The 17,275-nt window shown below is 49.3% G+C and overlaps 1 protein-coding gene across 2 annotated transcripts in view; it reads right to left on the minus strand.

Annotated features, from left to right (window-relative positions):
• Positions 1-17,275, minus strand: part of XYLT1 (xylosyltransferase 1) — a 292,830-nt gene that overhangs the window by 23,400 nt on the left and 252,155 nt on the right. For both annotated transcript variants that reach the window (XM_032327697.1, XM_032327699.1), the window contains 2 exons: positions 12,420-12,500; positions 432-648 (listed from right to left, as the gene is read on the minus strand). In XM_032327697.1, coding sequence (XP_032183588.1) covers positions 432-648; positions 12,420-12,500 — 298 coding nt within the window. The remainder of the gene's footprint in view (positions 1-431; positions 649-12,419; positions 12,501-17,275) is intronic.

Genomic DNA, 17,275 nt, shown 5'->3' on the forward strand with positions numbered 1-17,275 from the left:
TCAACATGGTAGGCATGAGAGGTTTCTTTCTTTCTTTCTTTCTTTTTAAACAAAAGTTTTGTGGAAAGTGGCAGTGAAATGTCCTGTTCTAACAAAATCAGTATATCATGATGATTTTTACGACAAATGGGACCCAAGTGTCTTAAGGAAGGACTGCCCTTTCTACTTTGCACAAAGATGCCACGGAACTGCTGGTAGCAGTGTTGTATGTCCGTGTATTCCACACACCCACCCTGCAGATCAGAGGGGGACCGGGGGCCTTCTGTGACAGCAAGGACTAGTTCTCCACCTTCATCTGGCTGTTTGGAGGACTACATACTGGACCCAGCATGGCTTTGCCAAACCTTCTGCCAAAATTCAGCTTCCGTGTTGCTCCAAAGGCTAGAGCCAGCCCCCACCCTGCTCGGGGACTTTTCCCCTACACAACTCACCTCAGCAGGAAGCAGGGTGTAGGAGTAAAACTGCTTCATCTTGGTCACCAGATCGTCTGTGGAGAAGGTCACGTACTCCACAAACTTCCGGTTCAACAGGAACCAATCGGAGCCTCCATCTACAGCAATGCCCTCCGGGATTCGCCGGTCCCCCAGGCGCCACATGTGGGCGTCACACTCCAGGAAGAGCCGGTCCAGACCCTGCTTTCGGATGAACCTGGGAAAGACAGAGTCACCCTTCAGCCCAAAGGTGCACAGAATCCAAATGAAATAGCACAATCGGCAATAAAAGCATGTATTGGGCATTTGTGTCCAATTTGTACTGTATGCTAGGGATCGAGCCAGGGAGAGGCTCCGTATAGCTTCTCCCCTGCTCTTCTGAAGTGAGACAGGTCACTACACCCCTACGGGGCGGGCACTGCCTTTATGCCCACTTTACAGGTGAGGACCCCAAGGCTTAGAACGTTCAGGGGATTTGCGCGGCACAAGAACAGTGCGATGACTATCTGCTTCTGCCTTCGCAGAACTTTTGGAAATCACCTTTTCGTGCCACGAATGCCTGCGTGGTTCGGTGATCACAGCCTCTGGCTGCTCAGCTTGGAATCATGCTCTTAAAGCACACCTCAAAATAGGCAGGATTACAAGTCTCTTTGACAAACACCAAAGTTATGATCCACTAATTTGTGCGCTTTGGATTCACACATTAAATACAGGATCACAGAAGATTTTTTAAAAACACTGCATTGGGGGTGCCGGGGTGGCTCAGTGGGTTAAAGCCTCTGCCTTCACCTTGGGTCAGGATCTCAGGGTCCTGGGATGGAGCCCCGCATCGGGCTCTCTGCTCAGCAGGGAGCCTGCTTCCCCCCTCTCTCTGCCTATTTGTGATCTCTCTCTCTCTCTGTCAAATAGATAAATAAAAATCTTAAAAGACAAAAAACAAAAAAACCCAAAATAAAAAACACTGCATTTATGATAACCATGTGTTTCTTTCTTTCTTTTTTTTTTTTTAAGATTCGTTTACTTATTTGACAGACAGAGATCACAAGTAGGCAGAGAGGCAGGCAGAGAGAGAGGGGGAAGCAGGCTCCCTGCTGAACAGAGAGCCCGATGTGGGGCTTGATCCTTTATTTCTGGCTAAATAAAACAGAGCCCTAGCCTGAATCTAGCTCATGGGCCACCACACATAACAACCACAGGTTGGGTCACTCTTGGGCATTTTCCAGTTGCGACACTCTCTAAGTCACTCTGTTCTACCTAGGAAGAGGGTGTGGGGCAGGAATTCCAGCCGGAAACTTGGGACCCAGGGAAGGCCGATGACTGCTCTGAGGACACAAGCCAACCAAAAGACCCAGGTGTCCAAAGATGGTGGTCTTGTTCTTTCCCCAACACGTGTTTCCAAGCGTAAAATCCAAGCTGTTCACAAAGCCATGTTCTCTCTGGGAGTAACCTGTTGGAGGTTTTCGATATGCTTACTGTCCCATTCTACTGATACAAAACTCGGCTCTAAAACGAATCCATTAAAGAAAGCCCCTGAGTTTAGTAAAAGAAAAATCCTACCTCAGCTCCAGCTGATGCTAATTATAGAATAATGTCCAATCGCAGACATTTAACCATGCTTAAGACTTCAAGTTTTAGATAACTTCCATCAGAACTTACATGGTAACCAAGACTACTAACCCAGAGAGAGGAATAAAAGAAATACAGGTGTGAGGATACGAAAACTATTCTGTCCACAGACCAGCCTTTTAATTTCGAGTTCCATTATGTGGGAGAATAGCACCGTCTTGCAATTTTAATGTGATGTCCCACCCCATAATATCCAAATGCAATATTTATGCAGTAATCTCCAAAGTGAAATATTCATGCGGTGGGAGACTGGATGCTGTATTTACTGCATTTGAAAATGGATAAGCTGCAAATACATGCTTTGGTTAACTATGAGTAAATAGAGACACACAATCCCTCCGGTCTAGGTTCCAGGGTTGAGAGGGGGTCTGGACTAGGAGGACTGGCCGAGGCCAAGAGTCTGCGCATCTAGCAGGGGAAAGGAATCCGCTGCTTGGGCAGGGATCTGCATTTTTGTTTCCTGCCCTGTGCATGTCGCTGGACATCAAGGTAAGTGGGCATGTTTGGGTGTGTCTTTTCATAAATGCGGTCAAAACTGTGTGGTTCGCTCACCTAAGGGGTGCGGTGCAGATTTACTTGAGCACTGGGCCCAATACACAGAGGGTGACCGATGCCACTTCCCTCTCTAGTTTCAGCTCCAGGTGACATGGTCATGTGGGTAGGAGACAAGGTCAACTGAAGAGGCACAGAGAGGATGTGGGAACTGAGGCTGCCTCTGCTTTCACAGACGAGACGTGGGGTTGCCTGGCCTTCCGAATGCCAGTCTGCTCTTCTAGAGGATGGGCTCCATGACAGCTGTGCTAACAACCTCTTGAATCAGCCATGAAAGTGTGACACGTGAGGTATACGAGGGTCTCTGCTAAGTATTTAGGAAGCACTGTTCATCCTAGCCAGGGACTGACACGTCATCAGTTCCTTCTTACGGAGTGACAGCACCCCTCCACCCAGTCCCTCATGCCCCCGAGCACCCTTTCATGCTTTGGTTTTCTTCATAGCATTTAAAACTTTGTATTATCATATACAAGATACTTATTTAGTTTACTGTCTCCTTACTGGATGTAAGCCCAAGGGGGCAGAGGGTACTTTTGTTTGCTTGTTTGTCTGCCTATTTTTGTTCATGGCTATATCCTTGGTGCCTAGACTAGTACCTAGCATTCAGCTGGTGCTCTATAAGTGTTTACTGAGCCAATGAATAAAGGGAAGAGTAACAGCCATGTCAGTTGTTCAATCAGGAAGTAGCAGCCCTTAGTTAACCAGGTATCCGATTCTTCTAATACACTCTCGACAGACAGAGGAGTTGAACCACAAGAAGGTTAAGAGCATTCTCCAAAGTCACAAATTAGTGGTCCAGGATTCAAATCCAGGTATGTCCGATGAATCCAATGCAAGCCTCTTAACTTGCATTCTTCCTCTGTCTCAGTTTGTCAGGGTCCCTACAAAAGCACTCAAGCAGAGGATGTGAGAACTTCTACCTCAAAAAGACGCTGTGCAGGAATCCAAAATCCGAGAGGAAGATTGTTGGTCTTGGAGGAGGATTTCTGTCAGACCTCACAAGAACTCCAGTCTTCAGAACAGACTACCTAAGGAAAACACAGAATCCCCTGCCTTTGTTTTTACCTCCTAGGCTTTCAGGGATAGGCCTTCCAGAGACTTCCTCTATTGTCACAACATGGAACGAAGTCATAACCAAATATGATTCTATTGAGATGTCACAGGGACCAAGCTCTACTCAGCTAAGCATCAAAGAAAATCAGATGGAAGGGGGCAAGGGTCCTGATTCTCAGCCACGTGTGAAGACGTCAGTTAAGAAAGCTGCTGTAGCCTTTGAAACTGATCTCAGAAAAGGCAGACAATGAAGAAGTCTCAACTCACTTAATTCCCTGGCTACAATCTTGGCATATGCATTGAGTGTAGAATTATTCCAGAACTGTCTTGTCCTATAATGAGTTCGAAAAGCAAGAACTCTGCCCCTCAGATTTTACAGCGAGTTTGAGTAAGAAGGAATCTTAGCAATGAGCTAATATAATTAACCCTATAGACTGGAAAAAAAAAAATCCAACGCACTGAGTGGATGTATGATTCAAAGTCATCCAAAGTCACATAGTCTAGGAATAAAATCTCCCTTCTTCTCTTTCCTGTCCAGTGATCTGTCACCGAATCCAGATTACTCCTTTAGCATAAATACAATCTAAGCATCTTAGTTAAAAAATAAAGTCACGGAACAAAGCATGAAAACCCACAGTGCTCCATAAATGTTCACTGAGATGCTTAATATTTTTCCTTCATCAAGCTACAGATTTAAAATTTCCATCTCTCTCTCCTCTCTCCTGCAATTTGGTAGGCAGGCATGAGTAAAGGGAGCCTCCAAGAGCTAAGAAGACACTTCTGGGTCCTGAAAAGCCACGATTCTTCAGCACCAAGGACAGAAGCCCAAAGCCTCACAATGAATTTCATCTCCCAAAATTTTGAAGATTCATTTCTTTTTACTTGGGGTGGGGCACCCCATCCTCAGATTATTTTAGTAACCAATGTCCATGGTTGTGGGGGTAGAGGTGACAAGTGTCATGTCCACCTTTCTCATTCTGTCCAAGCAGCATTAATACATCATCTTCCCCTGCCATGAGGCAGCAAGGATCTGGCTCACTGGGACCCAGCCTGGCAGCTCCCCAGGAGCCCTGCTGGCCATTTTCTCTCAGGTCCAGGGTGGGTTGTTGCCCCTTCCTGACCTGGGCTGGAGTCACATCTGGAACAACAAGGGGGCTCAGGCCATTCACTCATTCAGGAGCTCTAGACAGCATCTTGGACACGCTCAGTCTGTGTGTGGAGAACATGGTGGTGAGTAAGATGAACATCATCCCTCTTCCAGGGAGAGAGAGAAAATACAGACAGAATAACACCTACTGTTTACTGAGTGCTTGCTACTTTCTAAACTCTGTTCTTCACACTGAATACATTTTCTCCCGCTCAGTCTTTACCACAACCCTATGAGGGTTCATTTTACAAAATAAGGAACGGAGACACTACGTAATTTCCCCAAAGCCAGGCAGCTGGTTGGGCTGGGTAAGGGTGTGTGATTCTTAGCTAAGCCAACAGGCTCCGGACCCCACACTCTCAGCCCCCCCAGCTATCATCCTGCTCTACTGACGAAGCAAGTAGACACCAAGAACCACAAAACACACTAACATCAAATTAGGTGTTTGCGATCAGTGCTCTACAGGAAAACTCAGAGGGCAGGGACAGAACAGAGAGTCAGGGACGTCACAACTGAAGACTGTTGGGGAAGGCTTCACGGAGGAGGCGGCATTTACGCTCCATGTGAAGGATGAGAACTGGTCATCTGAGGAGCTGTGGGGAAGAGCTTTCTAAGGGACAGGGAGAGCGTGTGCAAGAGCCCAGTGAATGGAAAGATGCCAGGGAGGCTGGAGTGAGAGCTGCAGGGACACAGTCAGCTCTGCCCACACGCTCCAGCAGGGCCAGCCACGGGCTGACTCTGACCTCATTGCTGGAGGGAACACATCGTCTACCTGGACATGGCCGGAAGCTCCGCAGTGGACATGCTGAGGGAATGAGTGGGGCAGAGTGACCAGGAGTGAAGACGCCAGGGCCAGACCTCCCGGGTTCTGGTCTGCTTCCCCATTTGTGAGCCGGGTGTTGTTTAACCTACCTTGCCTCAGTGTCCCCATCTGGAAAATGGGCCTGATAGGACCACATTTACACCATGGGCTGGTTTTGAGACCTGAGAGAAGTCAACTCTGTAAGGCATTTAGGACGGTCCCTGGCCCCCAGGAAACAAACCCTTCCCATGTGACTCTTACTTCTGCCTTATGTGAAAAAAGCGGGCCCCGGTTTGACCTCCAAGGGTGGGGGAAAAAAGAACCCTGAGAAGAGAAGTAGAGTCAGGAGCCTAAATCCTGGGACCCTGACCAGACTTGGTGGCCCATGGTCTTCATGGTGGTTAGGGTCCCCAATCAGCTTGTACTCCCACAAATCTAAGGGTCCACCGAGGGCTAGCTTGTGTGCCACAATTTTTCACACAAACAATATTTATTGCCTCTGGTTCAGTTTATAAATGTAATGCATGTTTCCTTCACAGAACACTTGGAACAGAAAAAGCAAAGAAAAACATAAAAAAATCAAACTCTACCTCTCCGAGATGACACCATCAACACACTTTTCTTCTAGTCTTTTGTCTACTTCGGATGTGTATTGTTTTGGAAAAAGGAAAGTTCCCAAGCTGACCTCAAAACCCATGTGGAGGCCAAGAAAGGAGATGCGTCCTGGGCTTTGTGTGGGTGCTGGTGCGATGCTAAGCTTTATTTTGACACCGCTTCTTTAATTGGATTAAATAAAGTGAACATGCAAACAGTGATAAACTCACTGGTTGGGTTGAAGAAAAGTGAAAGGGAAAAGCAGTCTGCTTTTCCCATGGGAAATGAGATATTAATTATCTCCTCTCATCAATCACAGTGTTACAAGACAGCTGGGGAGAGAGCCCATCTCTTGATAAGCAAGTTGGCACCAAAGGGCCTCCTGAGAGCAGATTTGCTTGCAGGAGGTTCCTGGCCAGGCTCTCCACGGATCTGCCAACTTTTGGCTAAACAGTTGCCTGTTTATACATCGAGGGACATTTGGGTCTGAAGATTAGTTTAATGTCAGAAAGAAGGAGACGCTGAGGCTGCTTAGCTGCCATTCAGGTGCCTAATGGTGGGGGTGCTGCTTAGAGCAGGTGGGGCACAGACCCGACAAGAGCGAGAAACTGGCTGATGTCGTTTCTGACCTAGGGGTCAGTACAATCATACATTTCAAATGCTAATTGTTTCTGTAAGGATCCTAGAAAGTGCTTCGAAATGTTAATCATTTGTATTCATTTTTAAGACCTGTCTCCATCATTACTGCGACCATGGTCCTCACCAACTGCAATACGCGCAACTGTTCCAAGAGTTTATCCCTATAGCCAACCCATTTAATTCTAACTGATTCTGGTGAGGCTCGTCTTAGTAGCGTCATTCCCATTTTGTAGATGAGGAAACAGGCATACAGGTGATTGATGTGACCCAGTCAAGGTCACGTGCTGAGAGTCCAAGCCTGGATTCTTACCTGTGCCAGGGAAAGCTCTCTTAATATGTTTTTTTTTTTTTTTAAGATTTTATTTATTTGACAGACAGAGATCACAAGTAGGCAGAGAGGCAGGCAGAGAGAGAGAGAGTGGGGGGAAGCAGGCTCCCTGCTGAGCAGAGCCCGATGCGGGGCTCGATCCCAGGACCCTGGGATCATGACCTGAGCTGAGGGCAGAGGCTTTAACCCACTGAGCCACCCAGATGCCCCAATATTTTAATCTAAATCAGCTTTAAATAGCTTCAACTATTTCTTTTTAAACTCAGTCTTATTCTAAGCACAATGGCTATGAAATCACGCAATCAATTATATAAACGTTTGTTGATATACTTACGATCAATGCCTAACTTTCCCTGGAAGCCCATGAAGAACTACCTGAAACCATCTCGCGTACCACTGGTGGACCGTGAACACATGCTGGGATGCACTGACACGGCGAGGCAGGGAAAGGACCTGCTCTTCCCTCCCTGATCACTGAAACAGCGCTTATGCTTCAAGTCAGAGCCCCACCAAGGGCCTAAAACTGCAGGTCCTCTCAGAGGTGCTCATGAATCACGGCACGATAGAAACAACCCAGGTCTTGAAAGCCAGGTTCCAATCCCAGCCCTGCTGCCCACCAGCCATGGAAGCTTGAGCCCTCGAAAACAACCCTCCAAGCTTCAGTTGTCCTCATCTCTGAGATGGACAGCACCTTCCGAGTGAGGCTGGCATGAGACACCACAGTGGACAGTGCCTGGCTCCGGGCCTTCCCGGGGTCAGGGAGGCTCCTCAGTCCTCCACCATCCGGACCTCCCTGATCAGATGATACAAAGATGAGCAAACGGAGGCACAGAGAGGCAAAGCCACTGCGGGAGTCTGATGGTCTACACACGGTGACAGAGGTGGCATTTCAACACAGGTGTCAAGTTTCGAGCAGGCAAGTACTTAGCCCGGCACTGAACTGCGTCCCTGGTCTCAGCAGGGGGGTCCTGGGGACCTCAGATCAGACGGGGAGCTCAGATGGACCCAGGAGGAAATCCTATTCTGGCTGATGGAAAGGATTTTCCCTTTCTGTCCCCTGTCAGGGGCTGCCCCAGCCCCAGGCTGCAGACATTTGGGGAACATCTCACGTGCCCCTTGAGCAGAATCCAGGAGTTCTGGGGGGGGCATCTGCTAGGACCTGCCCACTGAGGTTCACGGCGGACTTTAGAGCACCTGCTTCTGCTTGCCCTGCAGGGGCTCGCTGGGAAAACATGAACCGAACTGCCTGTCTTTCCCTGTATCTGGTTACTTTATTTTTTGGAGGAAAGCAAGGAGAAACAGTGAACACAACACTCCCCTTCATTTAATTACAGGAACAGTCAGGACCACTTTGGCAGCTATTAAAATATTAGTTTGCCTTTATGCCATCTCTTCGCAGCTGGAGCTGGGAATCCAAATTGGCTGCCAAGGGCTGGAGATGGGGACAGAAGGTCAGCACTGCTATTAGGAAACACGTGGAATTAAAAACCGAGGCACCCCGTGGCCTATTTTGTGTCTCACTGCTTGCTTTGGCCTCTCTACATCCTTTGGTCTTTCAAATTCTTTGCCTTTGTCACAATGTCTTTTACAAGGGCTGGTCCGGGAGTGGAGAGCATCAGAATGGGAAGGGCCTCTGGAGACCGTCTTGTTCATCCCCTTTGGTTTTCAAAGGGAGAAAATGGAAGCCCAGAATAGCAGAGTGGCTGCCTCGAGGCCACCCAGCGTACGGGAGGAAGGCAGGCCCAGAGCACAGACAGGCTGCATCATATAGGGGTCATGGCCTTGGGCTCTGGGGACACCCTCCCCACCCCAGCCTTGAGCCCCAGACCTGCCCTGAGTGGGCTTAAGCAAGTACTTAGCCTCTCTGTTTCCTCATCTGTAAAACGAAGCTAGTAAGTTGCAAAGGGTCACCATCTGGAGCCAGAAAAATCAAACCAACACAAAGGAAACAAGAACTAAAAGAAGGTAAGGAGGTTGTCACAAAGTACAAATGTCCAGTTGTAAAATAAGTAAGTCCCGGGGACATGACATACAGTCAGTAATACTGTATCACGTATTTGAAAGCAGCTACGAGAATAGATCTGAGACGTTCTCATCACAAGGAAAAACTGGAACCATGTGCAGTGATGGACAGTTAACTAGACTTACAGTGATTATTTTGCAACATATACAAATAACGAATTGTTATGTCTTCCACCTGGAGCTAATCCAATGTTAGGTTAATTACATCCCAATTAAAAGACAAGAAGATTCCTGCTATTGAACTATTTGGCTATTAGATGTGTCTATTTTTTCTTTAACCCTCTCCAGGAATAGTAGTAAATAATTAAACAGCCAAAAACAATCCACAAAAGGAGAGGAAAGGGAAAGAACTAACAGAGTCTGGACTTGAGGGAGGGTCATCTGAACTGCTTGATTCAGCCCTACCTGAAGTCAGACACCAACATCCTCCTTCCATTAACGTCCTTTACTCGCTTAGCCTAGTTTCAGCTGGGTTTTGGTTATCTGCCACCCAGAGTCCTTTGTGACACACCACCCGCTCAGGGACTGGAGCTAAGCCATGGCCAGCTCTGTGTCCTGGGGAGGGGACGACAGAGCATGCGCTGTGGCTAGGCTGGCTCACGCAGCAGGTGAGGCCCCAGCTGATGGAGAGGAGAGGGGGGCAGATGATGGCTCATTTTACTACAAAATTAATACTCAATTACTGCCCTTCATTCATCTCAGTGAGAGAAAACCAGCCAAGGGCTCATTCACGGGCAGCAGAACTTGTGAGCGTTTCTGTTCAGAGAGCCTTGGGTGTCAGGAGGAGGTGTGATCCACATCCTAGCCTGAACCTTCACCTTGTCCTGCGCCAGTGGGGTACCTGTCAACCACCCATGCATGTCAACTAGACCGGACGTACTCCCACATCCAGAGGCTCGGCTCTGGCCCCAGCACCAACTGCTTATCTCTTCCACCAGCAATATTTTCATCCTCTGTTCATCATGACCCGACATCACCATCATCATGTGGCATTTATTAGGTACTGGATGCTTTAGATGCAGCATCCACTGAATCCTCTCAACCCCGAAGGCATAGGTCTAGTAATATTTCCATTATACAGGTAAGGGATCAGGCTCAGAGAGGTTAAGTCACCTGCCTAATTCAATACAGCTAGGACAGGACAGAGCAGGACTCCAGTCCAGGATGTACAACCTCAAAGCCCATGAGCTTTATCCTCTGTGCTAACCCCAGTCCCAAGCACAGGGCTTGGAAAGAGTGGAGAGAGAGAATAAATACGGACGAGGATGCATAATAATACTAGGGCAGACATAATTCAGACCCAAGGCCATCAAATTACAACAGGCTCCTCTCTCACAATGCGACTTTGCACCAAACGCGTATTACGAGGTTACGTGGCGGGGAAGAAGAGTCTTCATTCTCCACCTACAGAATGGGCCTAGACACCGACATCTGGGCCAGTTTTGATAACTAACACCTGCATGGAATCTTTTTCAGCTCCAACTTGCTCCACCTGGGCTCTGGGGCCAGAGAATTGGGTTCAAATTCTGGCGCTTACCAGTTGTGTAACTTTGGCAAGATCATTTAGACTCCCAAAGACCCCTTTTCTTCTCCTGACAGATGGGGATAATAATTCTTACTTTGCACGGAATGGATAAAAGAATGAAACTGGATCCCTAGAAAGGGTCAGTGTAGCGGGGCACTTATTAGGAACGCAATGCCCAGTGGCTACAATTCTTGAGTCTAACCCAGGCCTCGCTACCCTTCTTGGTAGAACATACTCATCTGGGCTGATTTAGAGAGCACCCTCAAGTCGGGTTCCTTCGAAATGTAAAAAAAAATTCAGGCTGTCAGTAGGATAGGAGCAATCTAACAGCTGGATGAAATCAAAGAATTTCGGAAATGACAAAATGAAGGATTCAGGGTTACATCTGGAGAGCGCAGGAGACGGAACTCACTGCTTGCTTCTTGTCCCTCCGCTGCTGCCTGCTGTGGGTAACTGGGTGAACAGCGTTCCCAAGCCAGCCAAAGTACGCCTCCATCAGGCCTGGCAGAGAAGACCCAAAGCACAGATCGCAAACCGGAAGGCCAGATGGGGCCAGGTAGGCAAGGGGGACAGGTGAGGACCGCAGTGACCCTGAGGACAAAGGCTTTGTCTATGACCCGGTGAGAGCCTCCCAGTGGGAAAACTCAGGCCCAGAGTGAGCAGACACCAGGATCTTTTAAGAGGAACTGAAATCTGGATTGCATGGAGATCTTGGCTATTTTTACATGGGGCTATTCACTTTTAAATGAAGCACTGGAATCAAAGCAAAACAAAACAAAACCAACATGAGGCCCAAACAAAACACAGGAATGCGCTCAAATTATCCCATACGCTGGCAGGTTATGGCCAGAGTTCAACGCTAGCAAGAAACCTCCCTCCCAACCTCACTCCCAGAGTGATCCTGGGCTGGGCTTTGTTAATGAACCTGGGGATGGGGAGACTGAGCCTGTGATCTGCCCTACAGGGGGCGCTCGAGACTGACTCCCTTCTAGCTGACTTCCAGCCAGAGACACAGACGTGGCTCAAAGCTGTTCGGCTTCACTCATAGGTGAGTGAGGTGCAGTGGATTCAGATGGGGCTTCTGGTGCCTCGAACCTCTGCCCATGTCCTAGGCGGCAAGGGTGAGCCACTGGCACAGACAGAGAGAGGAAGTCAGGATAGTTGAGCTCAACTCCATGCTGGCGAGAGACTCCTTCTCCCTAAGAAGTGAATTCTACGAGAAGGGGTTTTTTGTCTTGTTCACCTCTAGAAGGCTGCCTGACATGTGGTGGCACAGGGCAGGTATTGGCTGAATGACTAGATGCCCAGTGATGGCCGCGAATCTTCAACCCAATGAACTGAGGCCATCACTTAAACTCTAGGCCTTAGTCTTCCCACCAATACAGTAGAGAGTAACAATGGCTGCCCTATTTACCTCGAAGGATGGCCGTAATGAGATAACGGACTCAGGAAAGTACTCCAAAAAAAGGTGTAAAGGCCTTTCACGCGAGGAGATGCACTTACTATTACCCCTGTCCTTGGCTACTGCGGGAGACTATCTCACATCCTATGTGAAAGGGGCAGGGGCCGCCTGAGCCACGCCTTTCTCCCACTATCTACTTTCCTCCGGCTGTACCAAACCAGGAAGGAAGCCCCAAACAATCACTCAGATTTTCATATCCATTTTACACAAGGGTGTGTTGGGGAGTAAGATGTACTACCTTGCGTTGTCCCGGCCGTGTGACTTCAGGAAATTCATATCTCGGTACCGGGAGAGAAATGCCACCAGCTGGTCATTTGTCCTGTGGAAACAAACCAAGAGGAAGGTCAGAGTCCTCCAGAGACCATGGACTTACCGCACTACATTTAAAGGGACTATTACTGTATTTGTATCCTACATGTTCCATATCTGAGGGTAAGCACGGTGCCCCAACTGTTTTAGAATCTCTAGTGCCCAGCACTGGGCTTGGCAAATGTGAAGTCATCAGTGTGTGGTGCAATGCCAGCTACTTAACAACGTCAGGGCCTTTGCACCTGCTGTGCCTGGGAAATTCAGTCTTTTCTCTTTCCAGGTCTGGCTTGCTGTTGTCATCCGGGTCTCCTTCCAAATGTCACCTCTTCAGAGAGGCTTTTTCTGGCCACCCAACCTAAAGTAACATCTACCTTCTCCACCTTCACCTTTATCACAACCTTCTGTGTCTATTACTAAGTGTTAAATTGGCTTATAATATGATGTTAGCTCCATGATGGCAGAACCTAGTGGGATTTGCTCCTCCCCGGCACACAGTAGGAGCTACAGTAGGGTTGTTGGATGAATGATACCAAGTCCTTGATATCCACTGGGCTACTGAATGAGAGAGCTTTGAAAAATACAAAGTGTGATCCAAACAGATGACGTCGTTCCCAGCATTGTTATCCCAAATTTATCGCCATCAATCTCGGCACAGGCAGTGTAGTCACAGCTAATCAGCTTGTGCATACAGCTGTGACAGTATTTTAAAAGGCAGTCACACGGGTCTCCATCTGCCAGAAATGCAGTTGTCTCTTCTGCTGAATAAACCCAAACAGGTAAACAGTGCTGAAGTGACAGCTCCTTTACCATCGGGGCTCTCTGCTCTGGGATTTTTACTTAAGAAGGAAAGGGTTAACCATTGTTTCCAAGTGGGAGACAGGGTGGAGGTGACGGAAAGGAAGAACGTCCCTGGGAACAGAACGGAGGGCCACCAGACCTCTGGGAGGCAGGTGGGTGCCTCTAGAGCAATGCCTGGGCTCTTGAAGCAGAAAGGTCTGGAGACAGATCCCAACTCCACTCCTGACCCAGCTGTGTGTCCAAGGGTGAGTAATATAACCTCCTTCTCTGAACTCCCCTGACCACCCAGCAGATAGCCGGCTCTCTGCACATACAGCGTATGGATAACTGGGCACACTGAAAGGGCATATAGTAGGTGTGCAATAAACCCAAGGGCTCAGCTCCTTTCGCCTCCCGCCATCGGGTCTGAGCGGGCCCCCACCGGGCACACTGCCTTCATTTCCCTGCAATTCCTGGCGCCACCGCCAGCCCCTGTTCTGTGATTGGATGACTCATGCTGACCAACTCCCAATTCCAGCAGAGGGGGCACCGAGCGGTTGAGAGACGCGGCAGTGATGACGAGCACCCATCCTGCCAGTGAGATGAACCCCGACTCACAGCCAGCCGTTCCAGCAGCATCTGGGAAAACCCGGCACACCCCAGTGTGTAGCTGGTACACACGCAGCAAGCCAAGCCCCATGGGGGCGCAGAGGGGGTGAATCCCAGGGGCGCAGACAAAAGGCTAACCCCACGTGTCTGCAAAATGATGGGTCTCCTGTGTGGACAACCGTGCCCGCATGCTGCCAGGGAAAGCCCACCAGCCTCCTACCAAGTTATTGGCAGCTGTGGGCAGAGCCCCTCTTGAAGTGGCTGGGAGAGGTGGGAACGAGCTCAGTCCATACAAAAAAAAAAAAAAAAAAAAAAAAGAAAGAAAGAAAGAAAGAAAGAAAGAAAACGATGTCTTTTTCCAAACCATAAAGAGGCCTGCTCCCTTGCCAGGTCTTAGCGGTTCCTATTTACCAAACCCCTCACCACTCCGCGACAGTTCATTATTGTCGTCCTGATGAATACGGGGACAAGTTAACCTCTGAATGGGTCCCTGGCAGCAGGAATAATAAATAGGGCCTCTCAGCGGCCTCAGGGGGAGGATTGGAGGGGCCAGGCGGTGGCTCCCGGGCCCTGGGCGCAAAGCCTCAGGCCTCCCAGGGTCAGCGGCCGCAGCTCCACTTGGCAACCCCAGAAAGCTCCTTCCAGGGCTCTGAGCTAGGGCCATTTTCACATTTACTGCTTCACCGAGCCCCCATCTGACAGGGATGAATAGGCATTTAGCGAATTTACTTAGCGATGCTTCCACATGAAATCGCCTCAAAAGATGACATCTTGGGCAGGGGGCGCCCAGGGAGGGGGCTGCAGATTCCAGGCCCGGACCTGGGGAGAAGGCTACCCTTCAAAGCAAGGCACTGTGTGCCTGGTTTGGATGGACTGGCGGGGCGAGGGGATCCCTGAGTCTCCCTCTCGTCCCCCTGCCTGGGGGCCCCCAGCCCCCTCCCCCTCCTTTAGAGTAGAACGCCTGATTGGCATGCTAAAACCCATCTCCCCAGCCCTTCTTCAAGGGGACGTGCAATTCAGCCAGGGCCCACGTTTTCTTATTGTTGTTTTCGGAGGCCTGTCTGTAATAGCCTACATAATACTTAGTTCTCCTTGGATAATTAACAGTTTGTGATCTGCTGACATTTTACCCAATACCAGCGCCCCCCACCCAATCCATTTCTCACCCCTCCTTTCTGGTGGTGTCATTTGCAGAGTGACTCCCACGGCTCATGATCTCCACCTTTTGTGGAAATCATTAGAAGACACGTTTCCCCATCCACACCCATTCCTCAGATTCAGGATGGTGACTCTGGGCCCATCACTGGCAGCCTTCAGAGCCACTGGGATGTCTTCGCGGAAGTATGTAAATAAGTAAATGTTAAAATAAATGATGTATTTTGATAAGGAAGAGATTTATTTCAATAAAAACGTTGCTGTCATATAAATAAACTTATGGGAACCCTGTCAAAATCTCTGTTGGAATCTAACAACAAAAGAACCGGTAAAAACAGCTCTTGAACCATGACCATTTACAAAATGCCCACTGTGCCCGAGACCCTGGGGCCAACTTTTGCCACATTTTATTGCATTTCAATATTCACCAAGACTCTGAGATGTGAGTTTCATTCCCATTTTGCAGATGGGCGACTGAGGCTCAGAGAAGCCACTGCTTAGCCAAGTGCAGAACCAGGATCACAAGCTGGTTCCAAATGTCAAAGCCCATCATGCCCTTCGCAACTAGACTGCTTCCGGAACGGAGGGAGGGAGTGAATGAATGCGTGAGGGAACGAATGAATGAAGGAGCTTCATCCCCTGTGGAGAGGTGCTCCGAGGCCTCCCCAGAGCCTGATCTTGGGACGAGCAGCAACAGCCCATTGCTATTAGAAACGCAGCACCTCTGGCTCCGCCCAAGACCTATGGAGTCAAAATCGGCTTTCTAACGAGATTCCCTGGGGTGCGTGTGCCCTTCAAAGTTTAAGAAGCGCTGCTTGTAGTGAGGTGTGAGTATGGCGGTTAATTCTCTTCCTCCCTCCTTCTTCATCTTCTCCCCAAGGCCTGTTCCTGAAAGCCCAGACTTGCAGCCAGTTACTTTCATCTTGGTAAGCCTCAGGTGCTGGGATTATGCAATGAAGTAACGCACCAAAGACCTGGGCAGTAGCACCGGGCATACAGTAAGCCCTTGATAAATGTTAGCTGTTAGTTCATGGTATTATTACCATCCTGAATATCAGAAGCTGAAGACATTTCAAGCAGGAGACAGGAGTATAATGACCCAACCAGATTTGAACTTGGAAAGCTTTCTGGGTGTAAGACCCAGGGGATGTCCTTGCCGAGTGTGGCTGGGGAAATGCCCCAGAGAAGGGACTCGTCCATGGTCTCCCAGCTGGTGTCAGCATTAGGGTGGCTCGCAGAGGACCACCTCAACATCGTGTGTGTCTAAGATGTGTCACGGCCCTGGGCATGAGGACACACAGGACGAGGGTGGCATGGTTCAGCTCTCAGGTCCTTCTAGTGCTCAGGAGCCCAGTCGCAGCCGTGCCGGTCTGCGGGGCATGTGGGGGCAGCCGGAGGAGGGGGTGGGGCCAGCCCAGCCTCCACCTAAGTACGCACAGAACAAGCTGAACTGCTCTATGTCCCTCCTGCCCGCCAGGCTAGAGTCCAGAACCCCTCTGTCTGATACCGGGAAGAATCTGGCAGAGGTGCTCACAACCACTGCTATGGCAAAAGTGAAGCATAAGAATCTTTGTGAATGTCAGGAGTAAGGGCTTAATGGCTTCGGGTCTGTGCAGAACCCACAGGGCCCTGGATCAAGCCCTTGTGGATGCACTGGATGGGCCACGGGAGGGGTAAACACGTGTGCGAGCGGCAGCGGACGGAGGACTACGGCGCGGGACCGGGAGGGGTGGGAGTAAGGCACCGTCCGTCTGAGCACAGGGCATACTGACTTCCCCAGCTTCTCCCCACAGCGTGTCATCTGCACAGTTGTTTCATAGGTACGTTCAGTTTAAACAGTACTTTAGCTCTGCCCTGTGCAACAATATTTGTAGTACCTGATGTACCTTTCTCCAATCTTAAATTGCGTTAAAATACACAGAACATCAAATTTGCCATCTTAACCATTTTTGAGCGCACAGCTCAGGCGTCTGAAGTACATTCGTACTGTTCTGCGAGCATCACCACCATCTATCTGCGGAACGCTTTTCGTCTTGTGAAACTGAATGTCTGACATCTGGAAACAGGAGCTCCCCATGTCCCCGTGGTTCCCAGCCCCAGCCCCTGGGAACCAGCATTCTACGTCCCGTCTCTGTGAACAAGTTCACAGAGGAGTCAAACTCCAGGAACCTCGAGCAAGTGGGACCCTAGGGTGTTTGTCAATGGTATGACAATCCATGTCATACCAAGCGTCAGAATTTCCCT

The sequence above is a fragment of the Mustela erminea genome, chromosome 20, assembly GCF_009829155.1.
Source record: "Mustela erminea isolate mMusErm1 chromosome 20, mMusErm1.Pri, whole genome shotgun sequence".
Taxonomy (NCBI): Eukaryota; Metazoa; Chordata; class Mammalia; order Carnivora; family Mustelidae; genus Mustela; species Mustela erminea.